Here is a 19546-nt window from a genome sequence, read left to right as displayed (position 1 = left end):
TAACTGATTGCTCGAGAGAGGCTTGTGTTGGCATTGACCCTCAGCACGGCAATTTAACAGGAATCTCATAACAGGTACAGGACGTCACATCGACATCATGGAGCACAACAAACTGAAAACTGTCGTCCCTGGGTGGGCTTGAACCACCAACCTTTAGATTAACAGTCTAACGCGCTAACCAATTGCGCCACAGAGACTTGTGGTGTATTTAATCCTGACGCTAGATCGCTGGCCATTCGTGCTCTCATCCAACTGAACATGGAGTTTACGAAACAACAACACTTTGTTCCAATGGTTGTGTTAACGTGCATCGAAAGTGCAGCAACATTTTCAAGGAAGTAGCCCTGTAGTTTTCTAATGTTTGTTAGCTTTTTGAATGGCCTTAAAAGGGCAAAGATGTAGCGCAATGTTCGTCAGCGCAACATTATATTAAAAGGCATCTGGCAGGAGTAAATTCAGCCACAATCACAAATATATTATGATAAATATATATTTTAAATAACTGCATTTTCACAAATGTAATATATAATCGCCAAGCCCATTCAAAAATAATTAGGGGACTGACTCCGGAAGAATGATGAAGTGGCTAGTCACTTTCATGGCGTATAGGCATACATTTACACACAAACACACTGGACCAACATTGTCCTTCTCGCGAGATAATTATAAATAATAAGTTTTTCATACCAGATTGACATCATTTACGTTGTCATACTAGCCAGATTAATAAGAATAAATTATATGTTCCTTGGAGAACACAGAATGATCAAGCTATTGAGTAACAGAAGATCAGAGACCATTGACAGCCATTTTACCAGTAGGTATAGTAACTTGTCATCTTTCATGTTCAACAACACACCAATCACATGTTACAACAGGAAACACAGCAGGTCAAAAGCAAGCTTACTGTAAGGCCAGGAAGGTCTTCCATATCACTAGAAATAGAAAGACAGCATCCCTGGGTGGGCTCAAATCACCAACTTTTAAATTAACAGTCTAACGAACCAACAAATTGCACCACAGAGACTTGTGGTTATACTGACCCTCAGCAGGCCAAAGTCTCATGGAAGCTCACGCCAAGTCAGGAAGGGTCAGTTCACATCTCCACAATCTGAAAAATGTCATCCCTGGGTGGTGTCAAAGCACCAACCTTTAGATTGACAGTCAAACACGCTAACTGATTGCTCGAGAGAGGCTTGTGTTGGCATTGACCCTCAGCACGGCAATTTAACAGGAATCTCATAACAGGTACAGGACGTCACATCGACATCATGGAGCACAACAAACTGAAAACTGTCGTCCCTGGGTGGGCTTGAACCACCAACCTTTAGATTAACAGTCTAACGCGCTAACCAATTGCGCCACAGAGACTTGTGGTGTATTTAATCCTGACGCTAGATCGCTGGCCATTCGTGCTCTCATCCAACTGAACATGGAGTTTACGAAACAACAACACTTTGTTCCAATGGTTGTGTTAACGTGCATCGAAAGTGCAGCAACATTTTCAAGGAAGTAGCCCTGTAATTTTCTAATGTTTGTTAGCTGTTTGAATGGCCTTAAAAGGGCAAAGATGTAGCGCAATGTTCGTCAGCGCAACATTATATTAAAAGGCATCTGGCAGGAGTAAATTCAGCCACAATCACAAATATATTATGATAAATATATATTTTAAACAACTGCATTTTCACAAATGTAATATATAATCGCCAAGCCCATTCAAAAATAATTAGGGGACTGACTCCGGAAGAATGATGAAGTGGCTAGTCACTTTCATGGCGTATAGGCATACATTTACACACAAACACACTGGACCAACATTGTCCTTCTCGCGAGATAAATATAAATAATATGTTTTTTCATACCAGATTGACATAATTTACGTTGTCATACTAGCCAGATGAATAAGAATAAATTATATGTTCCTTGGAGAACACAGAATGATCAAGCTATTGAGTAACAGAAGATCAGAGACCATTGACAGCCATTTTACCAGTAGGTATAGTAACTTGTCATCTTTCATGTTCAACAACACACCAATCACATGTTACAACAGGAAACACAGCAGGTCAAAAGCAAGCTTACTGTAAGGCCAGGAAGGTCTTCCATATCACTAGAAATAGAAAGACAGCATCCCTGGGTGGGCTCAAATCACCAACTTTTAAATGAACAGTCTAACGCGCCAACAAATTGCACCACAGAGACTTGTGGTTATACTGACCCTCAGCAGGCCAAAGTCTCATGGAAGCTCACGCCAAGTCAGGCGTCCTTTCACATCTCCACAATCTGAAAAATGTCATCCCTGGGTGGTGTCAAAGCACCAACCTTTAGACTGACAGTCAAACACACTAACTTATTGCACGAGAGAGGCTTGTGTTGGCATTGACCCTCAGCACGGCAATTTAACAGGAATCTCATAACAGGTACAGGACGTCACATCGACATCATGGAGCACAACAAACTGAAAACTGTCGTCCCTGGGTGGGCTTGAACCACCAACCTTTAGATTAACAGTCTAACGCGCTAACCAATTGCGCCACAGAGACTTGTGGTGTATTTAATCCTGACGCTAGATCGCTGGCCATTCGTGCTCTCATCCAACTGAACATGGAGTTTACGAAACAACAACACTTTGTTCCAATGGTTGTGTTAACGTGCATCGAAAGTGCAGCAACATTTTCAAGGAAGTAGCCCTGTAGTTTTCTAATGTTTGTTAGCTTTTTGAATGGCCTTAAAAGGGCAAAGATGTAGCGCAATGTTCGTCAGCGCAACATTATATTAAAAGGCATCTGGCAGGAGTAAATTCAGCCACAATCACAAATATATTATGATAAATATATATTTTAAACAACTGCATTTTCACAAATGTAATATATAATCGCCAAGCCCATTCAAAAATAATTAGGGGACTGACTCCGGAAGAATGATGAAGTGGCTAGTCACTTTCATGGCGTATAGGCATACATTTACACACAAACACACTGGACCAACATTGTCCTTCTCGCGAGATAAATATAAATAATATGTTTTTTCATACCAGATTGACATCATTTACGTTGTCATACTAGCCAGATGAATAAGAATAAATGATATGTTCCTTGGAGAACACAGAATGATCAAGCTATTGAGTAACAGAAGATCAGAGACCATTGACAGCCATTTTACCAGTAGGTATAGTAACTTGTCATCTTTCATGTTCAACAACACACCAATCACATGTTACAACAGGAAACACAGCAGGTCAAAAGCAAGCTTACTGTAAGGCCAGGAAGGTCTTCCATATCACTAGAAATAGAAAGACAGCATCCCTGGGTGGGCTCAAATCACCAACTTTTAAATGAACAGTCTAACGCGCCAACAAATTGCACCACAGAGACTTGTGGTGACTGACCCTCAGCAGGCCAAAGTCTCATGGAAGCTCACGCCAAGTCAGGAAGGGTCAGTTCACATCTCCACAATCTGAAAAATGTCATCCCTGGGTGGTGTCAAAGCACCAACCTTTAGATTGACAGTCAAACACACTAACTGATTGCACGAGAGAGGCTTGTGTTGGCATTGACCCTCAGCACGGCAATTTAACAGGAATCTCATAACAGGTACAGGACATCACATCGACATCATGGAGCACAACAAACTGAAAACTGTCGTCCCTGGGTGGGTTTGAACAACCAACCTTTAGATTAACAGTCTAACGCGCTAACCAATTGCGCCACAGAGACTTGTGGTGTATTTAATCCTGACGCTAGATCGCTGGCCATTCGTGCTCTCATCCAACTGAACATGGAGTTTACGAAACAACAACACTTGGTTCCAATGGTTGTGTTAACGTGCATCGAAAGTGCAGCAACATTTTCAAGGAAGTAGCCCTGTAGTTTTCTAATGTTTGTTAGCTTTTTGAATGGCCTTAAAAGGGCAAAGATGTAGCGCAATGTTCGTCAGCGCAACATTATATTAAAAGGCATCTGGCAGGAGTAAATTCAGCCACAATCACAAATATATTATGATAAATATATATTTTAAACAACTGCATTTTCACAAATGTAATATATAATCGCCAAGCCCATTCAAAAATAATTAGGGGACTGACTCCGGAAGAATGATGAAGTGGCTAGTCACTTTCATGGCGTATAGGCTTACATTTACACACAAACACACTGGACCAACATTGTCCTTCTCGCGAGATAAATATAAATAATACGTTTTTTCATACCAGATTGACATCATTTACGTTGTCATACTAGCCAGATTAATAAGAATAAATTATATGTTCCTTGGAGAACACAGAATGATCAAGCTATTGAGTAACAGAAGATCAGAGACCATTGACAGCCATTTTACCAGTAGGTATAGTAACTTGTCATCTTTCATGTTCAACAACACACCAATCACATGTTACAACAGGAAACACAGCAGGTCAAAAGCAAGCTTACTGTAAGGCCAGGAAGGTCTTCCATATCACTAGAAATAGAAAGACAGCATCCCTGGGTGGGCTCAAATCACCAACTTTTAAATGAACAGTCTAACGCGCCAACAAATTGCACCACAGAGACTTGTGGTTATACTGACCCTCAGCAGGCCAAAGTCTCATGGAAGCTCACGCCAAGTCAGGAAGGGGGACTTCACAATCTGAAAAATGTCATCCCTGGGTGGTGTCAAAGCACCAACCTTCAGATTGACAGTCAAACACGCTAACTGATTGCACGAGGGAGGCTTGTGTTGGCATTGACCCTCAGCACGGCAATTTAACAGGAATCTCATAACAGGTACAGGACGTCACATCGACAACATCGACAACAACAAACTGAAAACTGTCGTCCCTGGGTGGGCTCGAACCACCAACCTTTAGATTAACAGTCTAACGCGCTAATCAATTGGGCCACAGAGACTTGTGTTGTATTTAATACTGACGCTAGATCGCTGGCCATTTGTGCTCTCATCCAACTGAACATGGAGTTTACGAAACAACAACACTTTGTTCCAATGGTTGTGTTAACGTGCATCGAAAGTGCAGCAACATTTTCAAGGAAGTAGCCCTGTAGTTTTCTAATGTTTGTTAGCTTTTTGAATGGCCTTAAAAGGGCAAAGATGTAGCGCAATGTTCGTCAGCGCAACATTATATTAAAAGGCATCTGGCAGGAGTAAATTCAGCCACAATCACAAATATATTATGATAAATATATATTTTAAATAACTGCATTTTCACAAATGTAATATATAATCGCCAAGCCCATTCAAAAATAATTAGGGGACTGACTCCGGAAGAATGATGAAGTGGCTAGTCACTTTCATGGCGTATAGGCATACATTTACACACAAACACACTGGACCAACATTGTCCTTCTCGCGAGATAATTATAAATAATAAGTTTTTCATACCAGATTGACATCATTTACGTTGTCATACTAGCCAGATTAATAAGAATAAATTATATGTTCCTTGGAGAACACAGAATGATCAAGCTATTGAGTAACAGAAGATCAGAGACCATTGACAGCCATTTTACCAGTAGGTATAGTAACTTGTCATCTTTCATGTTCAACAACACACCAATCACATGTTACAACAGGAAACACAGCAGGTCAAAAGCAAGCTTACTGTAAGGCCAGGAAGGTCTTCCATATCACTAGAAATAGAAAGACAGCATCCCTGGGTGGGCTCAAATCACCAACTTTTAAATTAACAGTCTAACGAACCAACAAATTGCACCACAGAGACTTGTGGTTATACTGACCCTCAGCAGGCCAAAGTCTCATGGAAGCTCACGCCAAGTCAGGAAGGGTCAGTTCACATCTCCACAATCTGAAAAATGTCATCCCTGGGTGGTGTCAAAGCACCAACCTTTAGATTGACAGTCAAACACGCTAACTGATTGCTCGAGAGAGGCTTGTGTTGGCATTGACCCTCAGCACGGCAATTTAACAGGAATCTCATAACAGGTACAGGACGTCACATCGACATCATGGAGCACAACAAACTGAAAACTGTCGTCCCTGGGTGGGCTCGAACCACCAACCTTTAGATTAACAGTCTGACGCGCTAACCAATTGCGCCACAGAGACTTGTGGTGTATTTAATCCTGACGCTAGATCGCTGGCCATTCGTGCTCTCATCCAACTGAACATGGAGTTTACGAAACAACAACACTTTGTTCCAATGGTTGTGTTAACGTGCATCGAAAGTGCAGCAACATTTTCAAGGAAGTAGCCCTGTAGTTTTCTAATGTTTGTTAGCTTTTTGAATGGCCTTAAAAGGGCAAAGATGTAGCGCAATGTTCGTCAGCGCAACATTATATTAAAAGGCATCTGGCAGGAGTAAATTCAGCCACAATCACAAATATATTATGATAAATATATATTTTAAACAACTGCATTTTCACAAATGTAATATATAATCGCCAAGCCCATTCAAAAATAATTAGGGGACTGACTCCGGAAGAATGATGAAGTGGCTAGTCACTTTCATGGCGTATAGGCATACATTTACACACAAACACACTGGACCAACATTGTCCTTCTCGCGAGATAAATATAAATGCTAAGGTTTTTCATCCCACATTGACATCATTTACGTTGTCATGCTAGCAGGATTAATTCATGACTGACATTTTTGGGGTAAGGGTTTATAAAACATTACTTCAGATTGAGATGTAATTATAATGTTGCCCATGCAGTATATGATGCACTTCTGGTGAATAATTACACAGTCAATGGTGGGATTCGTACTTGTGAGCTCAGGAAGGGTTATCAGATCCACCCTCACTTCTCTTTTCCTGTCATCTCATCCTGTTCTACTGAATGTGGGGGAGGAGTGGACTTTGATGAAGTAAAAAAGGACTCATTCACTCAGATACGTAAATATATAAAGTTAAAATATGTGATGTGCCACATACAGTATAAATGAAACCTGGAAATGCGATATATAAATCCAATCCATTATTATCTATTATTGATTAGGTAGGACTTTGCATTGCAGTGTATTATTGTGTAATTATTCATGTAAACACACTGTAACAAGTATTAGAGTGTAACAATGAGTAATTACAACACTTGCTTCATTGTACTACATGAATAATTATACAGTAATAAGATCATTGTAATAATGTGTGCAGCCATTGATTGTCAGAAATGTTTTATTTGTTATTTTATTTACCCTTTATAACATGTGTATTTGTGTGTTTCAGTTGTGGGTGTTCCTCTGATCATCAACAAGTGAGTGGGGGACTCCGTGGAGCTGCTGGCAGGCTTAGAGAGGGGACATTTCAAATCATTTATTTATTTATTTTTATTTCACCTTTATTTAACCAGGTAGGCTAGTTGAGAACAAGTTCTCATTTACAACTGCGACCTGGCCAATATAAAGCAAAGCAGTGTGACACGGACAACAAGACAGAGTTACACATGGAATAAACAATAAACAAGCCAATAACACAATAAACAAGTCAATGACACAGTAGAAAAAAAGAAAGTCTATATACAGTGTGTGCAAATGGCATGAGGAGGTAGGCACTAAATAGGCCATAGTAGCGAAGAATTACAATTTAGCAGATTAACACTGGAGTGATAAATGAGCAGATGATGATGTGCAAGTAAAGATACTGATGTGCAAAAGAGCAGAAAAGTACATTAAAACAGTATGGGGATGAGGTAGGTAGATTGGGTGGGCTATTTACAGATGGACTATGTACAGCTACAGCGATCGGTTAGCTGCTCAGATAGCTGATGTTTAAAGTTGGTGAGGGAAATAAGTCTCCAGCTTCAGCAATCTTCGCAATTCTTTCCAGTCACCGGCAGCAGAGAACTGGAAGGAAAGACGGCCAAAGGAGGTGTTGGCTTTGGAGATGATCAGTGAGATATACCTGCTGGAACGTGTGCTATGGGTGGGTGTTGTCATTGTGACCAGTTGTTCCGCACGCCTCTGTGAAGAGGGAATACGCAACACCCTGCTACAACTCAACTCCCTGTGAAGTGAAAGAGGTATGGGACTGTAGGTGCGAGTAAGAATGACAAAGGCAGAGAGAGTGGTACCGTTTACAAGGAATTTATTCCGTCACACGGTAATATGGGGAAAAGGGTCTGGACGGAACCAAAGCAAAGAAAGTAAATCTAAAAGCCCCCTCTCCTACCTTACCTGCCTACCCACTACTTACCTAATTTAGCACCACCTGGTGCCCTAACCAAAATACAGGGGTTGGTCCGCCCAGGTTTTACCTAGTGTGCCTAGACAGTGGTATATGTATGCCTAAGCACTCCCTAGGTGCCTTCCCCTTCTCCCTGGGAACAAATGAAACACAATAATACACAATAATACAAACTTCACAACAAAACCTGAGAAAATAACTAACTCAGGACATTAAAGAAGCTCTGACAAAGTAACAAACACAGAACATACCAAAGCTGCTCCCAACAACAACTAACATAGTACATACCAACTCTGTTAGCAACAACCAACATGATATAACCCTCTTATAGATGACCTGGAGCCAGTGGGTCTGGCGACGAGTATGTAGCGAGGGCCAGACGACTAGAGCATACAGGTCGCAGTGGTGGGTGGTGTAAGGTGATTTGGTAACAAAACGGATTGCACTGTGATAGACTGCATCCAGTTTGCTAAGTAGAGTATTGAAAGCTATTTTGTAGATGACATCGCCGAAGTCGAGGATCGAAAGGATAGTCAGTTTTACTAGAGTAAGTTTGGCGGCGTGAGGCAGATGTTTAATATGAGTCTGGAAAGAGAGTTTACGGTCTAGCCAGACACCTAGGTATTTATAGTTGTCCACATATTCTAGGTCAGAACCGTCCAGGATGGTGATGCTAGTCGGGCGGGCGGGTGCGGGCAGTGTACAGTCGAAAAGCATGCATTTGGCTTTACTAGCGTTTAAGAGCAGTTGGAAGCCACGGAAGGAGTGTTGTATGGCATTGAAATTCGTTTGGAGGTTAGTTAGCACAGTGTCCAAGGAAGGGCAGTGCCCATTGGTCCATTGGAGTTGAAGTATATGGGAAAGGAGAATTCAACTCAGAAGTTGTATATTCACCTGGATCCCAGTTTGAGGGGAGACTAAAGATGAACACCAAAAACTTCAGTTTAACAGTCAGAGACTGCAAGACTCAGAGGATTTTCTAGTTACAGGTGAACGGGACAAAGGTCAGATTGACAGTAAGACCATCACTCTGAAGGTCCACGGTAGGCTGTTAATAACATATTTGCATCCTATTTTGATATAACTCTTATTTATATCCATAACCATGGCTGATGATCTTTAAATTATAACACAGGTTTTGTGGTTTCATACTGACCTTACTCACCAAGCGTTGTTAAATATCCATCACATTTTCATGTCGTCTTTCTCCTGGTGGTATGGCTACGGTAGGGTTCATTTAGAAGACTGATTGAGTCTCTATCTCTCCCCTGGTTGGTCAGAGCCTATAACTACGGTGGCGATCCAGACAGACATCAAGCTATTGGCCAACCACTCCTGTACGGTACGGCTGGTGTGCAACGTGTCCTGCTACCCCAACATTACCTACACCTGGGAAAGAGACAATGAGATGTACGGGGATGGCCAGCAGATTCACTTCTCTCTCTCACCAGCAGAGAGAGACATCAGTGTAAAGTGTAACGCCTCCAACCTAGTCATTTGGAAAACTGCCTTTGAGACAGGAAAGTGTAGTAATGACACACCACCCCAGGTACCTAGATATCATAATAATCCCTTCTATACACTTTTCAGTGTGCTTATACGCTGATGTTGTCAAATATAATATGTAGTGCATGTGATTACGTTGGATGTATATGATATAGAGCAATATAGTCTTCATCATGTTGAATAGTCTATTCATGTGTGTTGTACAATATTTGACAGGACTGGTGTGGTATACCATCTACATCGGAATATCAGTAGGAGGCGCTGTAGTGCTGATCCTCACTGTAGCAGGGGCAGTGTGCTACTGCAGGGGCCGAAGTAACACAGGTATGTACAGCTTAGGGGCCTCCATTATACTTAAAGTGACAATTTGGGTGGTTCTAGAAGTATTCTAGAAGTATTCTTCAGCCGATATGATTTTGGGGGGGATTTGCTCGAAATGAGAAAAAGAGTGAGACCCCTAATTAATTCCTGGGTACGTTTGTTGATGTCCTGAATGAAATGTTGTTCTCATAAAACACAGCAGATCTTACAGACAACACAACATATGCTGATGTTATCATCAACACAAGAAGTAGAGATGTAAGTTTGAATTGTCATTATTATGTATCTGAATGTGTTAAAGCTGTATGTACTGTATTGTAATGGGCTGTATTTTGATTCCAGACCAGATCAAACAGTCATGTAAACCCAAAACCCATCTATGAAACTGTCAATGATCGGTTTATCCCAAGATTGAACAAGGTAAGATATAAATGGTCATAATGGTAAAATGTATGTGATTGAATGGAAGACTATGTAGTCTACTTTGAGAATAGTCACTACCTTTCTTGATGCTGAAACAGTTTCTTCTTGATTATCTGTCACATGTAGCTGCAGACTCTGTGTATTACACGATTACATTTGGACGCCCAAAAAACTCACCCTGGGGCGACTATTAGAGATGTTCGGAACTCGAACATGAAAAGGTTAAACATCTCTCATAGTCGCCCCAGCGTGAGTTTTTTTTATGCACGTGCTGTTAGAACGTTCTCTCCATTCCATAATGTGATTGTTACACAACTGCCCTCAAACCAAGGCATGCAGCCTGTTTTTATTTATAGGCTGTTTTCAGCTTGTCAATTTCAAATGATTTTCTAACACGTGTTTTATTTTCTAAGAACAGTTCGTATTCGAGGGGTGTTCCGCCTCCTCGTTCATTCACATAAAAGTAGTCATTTTTACTTTTGAGGACCTAGTTGTTTTTGGACATTTCTGACTCGGACAAAATTCCCAAAGCACTTCCCAATTGTTTGTGCAGTTCAAGTCTGCAGACATTTGCGCATCTCCCGTCCTGCACACACATATTTCACATTTCCTGTCTGTTACCTGCATCGCAGTCATTGTTGTTTTCGTTACCAATAATAACTTAGGAAATGTGTGCGTTTCTATCAAAGTATGTTGCTCTTGCTGCGGGCGATTCCCTGATCCACCTCTACGCAGACAACACCATTCTACATACTTTCGGCCCGTCATTGGACACTGTGCTATCTAACCTCCAAACAAGCTTCAATGCCATACAACACTCCTTCCGTGGCCTCCAACTGCTCTTAAACGCTAGTAAAACCAAATGCATGCTTTTCAACCGATCGCTGCCTGCACCCGCATGCCCGACTAGCATCACCACCCTGGATGGTTCCGACCTAGAATATGTGGACATCTATAAGTACCTAGGTGTCTGGCTAGACTGCAAACTCTCCTTCCAGACTCATATCAAACATCTCCAATCGAAAATCAAATCAAGAGTCGGCTTTCTATTCCGCAACAAAGCCTCCTTCACTCACGCCGCCAAGCTTACCCTAGTAAAACTGACTATCCTACCGATCCTCGACTTCGGCGATGTCATCTACAAAATGGCTTCCAACACTCTACTCAGCAAACTGGATGCAGTCTATCACAGTGCCATCCGTTTTGTCACTAAAGCACCTTATACCACCCACCACTGCGACTTGTATGCTCTAGTCGGCTGGCCCTCGCTACATATTCGTCGCCAGACCCACTGGCTCCAGGTCATCTACAAGTCCATGCTAGGTAAAGCTCCGCCTTATCTCAGCTCACTGGTCACGATGGCAACACCCATCCGTAGCACGCGCTCCAGCAGGTGTATCTCACTGATCATCCCTAAAGCCAACACCTAATTTGGCCGCCTTTCGTTCCAGTACTCTGCTGCCTGTGACTGGAACGAATTGCAAAAATCGCTGAAGTTGGAGACTTTTATCTCCCTCACCAACTTCAAACATCAGCTATCTGAGCAGCTAACCGATCGCTGCAGCTGTACATAGTCTATTGGTAAATAGCCCACCCATTTTCACCTACCTCATCCCCATACTATTTTTATTTATTTACTTTTCTGCTCTTTTGCACACCAATATCTCTACCTGTACATGACCATCTGATCATTTATCACTCCAGTGTTAATCTGCAAAATTGTAATTATTCGCCTACCTCCTCATGCCTTTTGCACACATTGTATATAGACTCCCCCTTTGTTTTCTACTGTGTTATTGACTTGTTAATTGTTTACTCCATGTGTAACTCTGTGTTGTCTGCTCACACTGCTATGCTTTATCTTGGCCAGGTCGCAGTTGCAAATGAGAACTTGTTCTCAACTAGCCTACCTGGTTAAATAAAGGTGAAATAAATAAAAAAATAAAGTGCCTTATTACATTATAATAGTTTCTGTATGTCGTGTTATGTCGTTTCTACTGTAGCATAATATATTTGTGTATATTCCTTATAACCGTGGACACGCGAGGAAACATTACTCATTTCATAACCTTTATGGTGTTATATTCAATCATGCTTATGTTGCTAGCTGCATTCTTCTATTAGCTCTGTAAAACATTGCTAATTGCATCAGAGAAGTATTAGCTTGTGCTGTATTTTGAAGCTACCCTGACCTTATGACTTCCAAGTGGTGCAGCGGTCTAATGCAGAGCATCTTATTGCTAGAGGTGTCACTACAGATGTGACAGGTTAAAGGAAATATTCATAGCCTGTTATACATTAAAAAGTATTAGTAAGTTCATAGTATGTGAGGATCTTAAAACATCTAAGGTTAAAAAGATGCATTCAGTATTAGTTGATAGAGATTGATAACATTCATATAATTGTGTTAAAGTTCAAATCTGTCAAAGGGTACGAATTGTGAGAGTAATGTGTAAACGTTATATTGATTACTTTATTTTTGTGGTGCCTAAAAGTGTTCATCTGTGATCTACGAAATGCTCTTAATCTATGAGCCGGAGATCGATTGCTCTGGTCTCCACCCATATTCCTGGGGAAAATCACGGTCTTTTCTCATTACACTAAATGTTGAATTGAGAATACAACACCGTATCACTCTTGTGATTATTTCTCCCCTGTTTTCAGGTACTTTATTGATGATAAAAATAGTAATTTAAATGTTATAACTCGCTAATATGTCAAGAGTGTTTAAGGAGTGTCTTAGTAACGTCTTGAGGAAGTTAGAGTTAAGTTTGAAGAGAGTAATATTAGCCCTGCTCGGTTGAAGTGAAGAATAGCATCGTACTGAGAGTAGCTGCCATTTTATGTCGATTGTGAATGAACATGTATGTTGTTAATAAGATATTTTGCTGTGTTAGTTGTATAATGAGTTTTCTGTTGTTTTGTAATGTGTTACTTTTGTGAAATGATTACACTAAACGTTGAATTGAGAATACAACACCGTATCACTCTCGTGATTATTTCTCCCCTGTTTTCAGGGGCGTAACACAGACACGCTGGTTCAAATCCAGGCTATGTTTCCATCTAAGTACCTTATTATGTTAATTGATTTTGCATGTGAACTGTAAGTCCAATTACACAAAATACCTTGTTCAGTGATCATCTCACTTGTTCTTTGGCAGTGAACTATGTGGCCATTGAGGGCAGTGTCGATCAGATGGAAAAATATCTTCTTATACCACTTGGTCGTTTTTCGAGTACATTCCACAAAGCTGTTTATCATGTCCGCCTTATCCACTGCCCCCTTTTTGAGGTTGTAGTCAAGCACACAGTCTGGTTTGATTATTATCTCTCCCGTCAGGTGGTCAAACTTCCCTGTGGCCGACATGGTTGCTGTATGGACAGTGGAGAGGATATGGACGTCTCGTTTGTCATGCCACTTTACTGCCAGCTGTTGACCGTTCTCTTTGAACTCCACCTCTCCTCTCTGCATCTTCCTGCATCCAAATGTTTCCTTCATCCCCTTCTTGTTTGACCTGACTGTGCCACAGGCCCCTGTGCTGTTGGAGAGCAGATGCTGGAAGAGTGTGGGACTCCTGTAACAATTGTCCACATACATAGTGTGTCCCTTGCTGAGATGAGGAGCCAGCATGGTCATCACCATGGACCCAGACACTCCAAGCCCCTCATACTCATCAATGCCATTGTGTTAGCGTGCTAAACGCTAATTCTCCTCAGCCTTTTCACTCCTGTTTTAGGATCCCCTTTAGTCACTGTGTTGCTAATTAAGCAGGGCCTTTCAGTATGCTATTGCAGTGTGCTAATATACTAACACAGCCAGGTTATGCAGGGTAGCTCCAAATGCTATTGTCAGGCTGGTAAGAACATTTCTTATTTCGTATAACGGGTCATTTAGGATGGCAGTAGCATTGTAGACGAAATGCAGGCATCGCAGCAGAACTAGGAAGCTGTCTTGGGAAAAGAGGGTGGCAAAGAAGGGAGTTTCAAACAGGATCTGTGCTCCAGTATTCTCTTAGGGAGTTCTTCTTTACTATCCCCATGAGAAGGACTGTCACCAGTAGGGTATACATTTCACTAATTGTGGTTGTCCTCCCCACTCCTGGCTCTCTCTTGTCCTGTAGCTCCATGGCATAGTGATTGGTCTCTACTATGTATACCCACCAGCTCCTCTGTCAGAAACAACTTGAAGAACTCTGCCTCAGATGGAAATGGCAAGGGGCGTTACACTCCAGACTGGGACTCATCAAAGCAAACAGCAGGGCCAGGAGGGGTGAAATGGCTGCCAGCCTTCCAGCTACCACAGAACTCCTGTACTTTATCCACTGTCGGTCTGCCTCCACCACCACCAGCATATTCAAAGGGACTTGGGACTTTGTCAGTGGACAAGATGTCCTCAGATTCAGGGTTCTCAATGGCTGGGGGGCAGCGCCTCACTGTCACTGTCAGAATCTGTTTGCTGACTTTCAGACTCAATGTCAGAACACAAAATCTCCAGAATTTCCTCATTTGTGAGTTGTTTCCTTTTGAAAGACATTGCTAATGTTACAGCTTAGCTCACTAGCTACATACATACCCCGATCAGAGACTATGTCCTCAGGCACCCCGTAGTGCCAGAAGACGTGAGTGAACAGGGCCTCCCGCAGTCTGTAGGGCCGTAGGGAGACCGGGCAGAGGGAGGAGACGGCAGGACTTAGAAAACCGATCCACAACGACCAGGATCGTGGTGTTTCCCTGTGAGGGAGGAAGATCCTTGAGGATGTCCACCGAAAGGTGCGACCACAGCCTTTGTGGATTGGGGACGGGTTCTAACTTCCCTCTGGGCAGGTGCCTGGGAGCATTGCACTGGGCGCACACCGAGCAGGAAGAAACATAAACCCTCACGTCCTTGGCCAAGGTGGGCCACCAGTATTTCTCACAAAGGCAACGCACCGTCCGGCCGATTATACCGGTGCCACCAGGCAAGAGGCCGTGTGGGCCCAATAGATTAAACGGTTGCAGACAGCAGACGGAACGTACAGATGCCCAGCTGGACACTGGGGAGGAGTGGGCTTTGTGCGTAACTTGTGTAGAGGAGTCAGGCGCAGGACAGCAGATATGAGTAAGTAAACGTAATTTACTCAAAAATAGGCAAATACAATACAAATAAGCAAGCCCATATAACGGACCAAATAACATACAAACAATCACTCACAAAAAAACATGGGGGAACAGAGGGTTAAATTATGAACAAGTAATTGGGGAAGTGAAACCAGGTGTGTAAAACGAAGACAAAACAAATGGAAAATGAAAAGTCGATCGGCGATAGCTAGAAGGCTGGTGACGTTGACCACCGAACGCCGCCCGAACAAGGAGAGGGACCGACCTCGGCGGAAGTCGTGACACCTGTGTACATAAGTGGACATTATAAAAGGTCATATTTATTTATGATAAAACAATAGGCAGTTTGGATTGCAGATGTATGTTTTTTTCTAAAAACAAACAGAATAGCCCGCAAATTTGTTGTGTTTTTTCAACATGGCCCCTGATTGAGTTTGATACCCCTGATGTAAAGCAACACTTTCTCACAAAATATCTATGCACCATACTGCTGTCAGTCTTCTGTAAACCACATTCAAAGCTTTTTGAACCCATAGAGAAGTGGTCCATGTCTGTACTAATATGATGACATAGATAGAGGGAGGAATAAGAGGGCAGACCAAGTAGACTGAGGAGTTATGTTGTTGCTATGTGACCAGTAACCATATTAGTTTCTACATTGTGATCCACAAGAATGTGAAGTAGTTACAGGCCTGTCCTGACGGGGGTGACAGCAAATCCAAGATGTTTACCTTAGTAATCCCAATAATAGTTAAGTGTGTAACTGATTTCCCCTGTAACCTTTCTCTCCCCATGTTGGTTTCTTCACACATGTTGTACATGTGTCCCACACTCTACGCTCTACAACAAGCCACTTAGACATATTTAGAGGTAAATAGTTGATAAAAATTGATTCATGATTTCCACGTGTTTGTGTATGAAGACTAATTACCAGATTTAATACGCCTTTGAGGGAAAAAGGAATAAGATATTCATGGAAATGTGTAGTGGTCTGGGTGTAGCTGGTGCAGAGGAGTCAGGCACAGAACAGAAGAGAGTAACACAATTCACTTTACTCAAATATTCCAATAACATGTCGTGCTAACTGAGCCCACAATAATGGACCGAACATACATAAAACAATCGAGCCCGAAAACCATGGGGAAAACAGAGGGTTAAATAATTGAATGTAATTGGGGAATTGAAACCAGGTGTGTAAAACAAAGACAAAACAAATGGAAAATGAAAACTGGATCAGCGATGGCTAGAAGGCCGGTGACGTCGACCGCCGAACGCCACGCGAACAAGGAGAGGGACCGACTTCAGCGGAAGTCGTGACAGGCAGTTTCATGCTTTACTTTTGTTTTTGGTGTTTTATCCCTTATTGACAAAACAGCGCAAAAGCTTAGAAAATGGCACTAAAAGGAAATTGTAGCACATATGGTCTGCAGATAGAATGTGGCCACACTACATTGATGTTGCATCTCTGTGAGAACCTGGGCTTGTATAGCCGATGCCATGCAGACCTGGTTCGTGTGGTGGTGTGCACTTAACCAGGTCATCACTCAGGAACTAATGATTGATTCTAACTCAGTAGTTGGATGTGTTGTATTATCAAGTTGTGATTATTGTAAATGGTTGAGGGTTCCTTCGCTACAGTTATAGTAAACTGTATTAAGAGATTAATGACGGGTGTTTTAGTGTTTTTGGTCTTTGTACTCTCTCTGTGTGCAGAACATGGGAAGTCAGTGGCCTTTTAAAGCTGCAGTCATCTCTTCAAACAACCACAAAAATAACACCCTTCCACTTGTTGTGGTATATGCGGCTGAGGGATGGGGCTAAGGATATTCATTCATCTACATTATTTACAATAATTGTCATAAAATAATCATATATTTTGGGTTATGATGGGATAAGACTTGAATTTCTATGATTTATTTAAAAGTGAAGAAATCAATGCAGAAATCTTAGATTGCACCTGTACAATAAAGTACAGGGTGGATTTAGTAATCAGAAACATGAATATGGCATGTTGTTTATTTCAAGTTTATATTGGTGCAATGTGAATTTCTGTGTTGTAGTGCTTAGTACACACATCTACTCTGGACACTCTGAAGACGATGGTGGTAGATATTTGTACACTTGATCAAGCCTTGATCTCATAATGCTTGTGTTTTGATCGTCTCAAAATAACATGTGTTAAGCAACTGAATCATGCTGGTTTTATTTTTTGCAGGACAGGCAATGGCTGTTCTGACCAAACACCCCAAATCCTCCCAGATATTCAGTGGAGAATCTGTCACTCTCAGATGTAACATACAGACTGGAAAAGTCACAGACTGAAAATACACATGGAGCAAGGATGATGTGGACTCAATCAGTAGGAAGCATGAATATGAGATCAGTGAGATTAAGACTTCAGACAATGGTGAAGCATTCTGAGTGGAGTGATGCAGTCAGACATACAGTGACATCATGCATTATTACATCATGTATTATTACATTTTAGCGCATTTATTATTGAGTAGGCTTTTAAGGACTTACAGTTGGCCTTTGATGTTATTCAAAGGCAGCATTCCAATTAAAACGTGTGCTTTATGAAAGGAAAACAAAGATGATGGTTTTCTCTTCCCTGAAAGTGAGGACGTGTAGTCACTTGCAGATTTGAACTTCAACAGGCCATAAAATTGATAGGGTCACCTCCTATAAGTATCTTGGGGTTTGGCTAGATGAAAAGTTTAATTTTAAACAGCACATTGATAACTTGACCAAGGAACTGAAGTTGAAATTGGGTTTCTATTTCAGGAACAAATCTTGCTCTTCAATGTTAGTCAGAAAATATCTTGTTCAAAATACTTTTTTAATCAATGCTGGATTATGGTGATATTGTCTATATGCAGGCCTCTGGCCACTGTGTATCATGGTGCTTTAAGATTAATTACAAATGCTCGACCACTTATCCATCACTGTGATTTGTATGCCATGGTGCAATGGACCTCTCTCTCCACTAGGAGGCTAAAGCATTGGTACACTTTAGTGTACACAGCATTGATGGGACAACTCCCTTTGTTCTTTACTGACCAGATCAGTCACTCAATATTGTCTTCATTCAAAGTCGCTGCTGTCCTTGTCTGTTCCTAAGGCCAAAACTGAGATGGGAAAAAATATTTTTCCCATACTGCCCCTTCTTGGAACATGCTTCAGAAGATTTTAAAGTTAGGGGAGTTAGTGTCCTTGTCTGTTTTAAAGACTCTGATCGACAACACTGTTTGTGACAACTGCAGTTGTTTCTAATCTTCAGTTGTTTCTTCAACTTGTGACGTTTTGTCTTATGTGTGTATTCTGTTTTTATCTGTAATGTTTAATGGAAACGCTGCTTTTTCCCAGTTTTGCCTTCTTGGCAGGTCGCCCTCGCAAAATAGGATTTTACTGGATTAAATAAAGGTAATTAAAAATAAATAAAAAATTCATCATCTTTTCACCTCCATGCCCATAACAACTTGACATTGGGCCCCATTTTAAGAAGGCTGCCTACCATTGCTGTTCAGATTCCTCCATTCTTTAAATCTCATTTCATGTAATAATTGAAGGTGACCAAATACTTATTTTCCACCATAATTTGTAAATAAATTCATAAAAAATCCTACAATGTGATTTTCTGGATTTGTTTTCTCATTTTGTCTGTCATAGTTGAAGTGTACCTATGATGAACAGGCCTCTCTCATCTTTCTAAGTGGGAGAACTTGCACAATTGGTGGCTGACTAAATACTTTTTTGCCCCACTGTAAGTCATGTTGAGCGGGACTGGGGGGGATCTACAGTGAAATAAAACAATAAGAACTAACGGAAACAGCAGTAGACAAGGCATATTGACATTAGAGAGAGGCATAAAGCAATCACAGGTGTTGGTCGGGAGATCTAAGATAACAACGGGTAAATTACGATGAATGGGCAGAGAGGGTCAGTTAGGTACACACAGGACCTGAGTTCAAGGCTGACAAACAAAATTAGGTACTGTGTTAATGAACAGTTCAGCAGGCATCAGCTGTGTAGCCGAGTGATCATAGGGTCAAATGAGCAGCAAT

At 41.5% G+C, this 19546-nt stretch overlaps 1 protein-coding gene and 1 long non-coding RNA gene across 2 annotated transcripts; both read left to right on the top strand.

Annotated features, from left to right (window-relative positions):
- Positions 1 to 7027: 7027 nt before the first annotated feature.
- LOC149973171 (uncharacterized) lies at positions 7028 to 12828 on the top strand. Its single transcript, XM_090213368.1, has 7 exons — positions 7028 to 7031; positions 7179 to 7206; positions 9390 to 9692; positions 9856 to 9965; positions 10162 to 10220; positions 10305 to 10382; positions 12799 to 12828. The coding sequence occupies exons 1-7, from the start codon at positions 7028 to 7030 to the stop codon at positions 12826 to 12828; spliced, it is 612 nt and encodes a 203-aa protein (XP_090069494.1).
- A 107-nt stretch (positions 12829 to 12935) lies between these two features.
- LOC149973170 (uncharacterized) lies at positions 12936 to 19110 on the top strand. The gene is made up of 2 exons (XR_016490291.1): positions 12936 to 13049; positions 13726 to 19110. It is a non-coding gene; the product is annotated as an uncharacterized LOC149973170 (long non-coding RNA).
- The last annotated feature ends 436 nt before the right edge of the window (positions 19111 to 19546 follow it).

This window comes from Oncorhynchus mykiss, chromosome 21, assembly GCF_057628025.1.
Source record: "Oncorhynchus mykiss isolate SJ-2025 chromosome 21, ASM5762802v1, whole genome shotgun sequence".
Lineage (NCBI taxonomy): Eukaryota > Metazoa > Chordata > Actinopteri > Salmoniformes > Salmonidae > Oncorhynchus > Oncorhynchus mykiss.
This window is presented reverse-complemented; position numbering and strand designations above follow the sequence as displayed.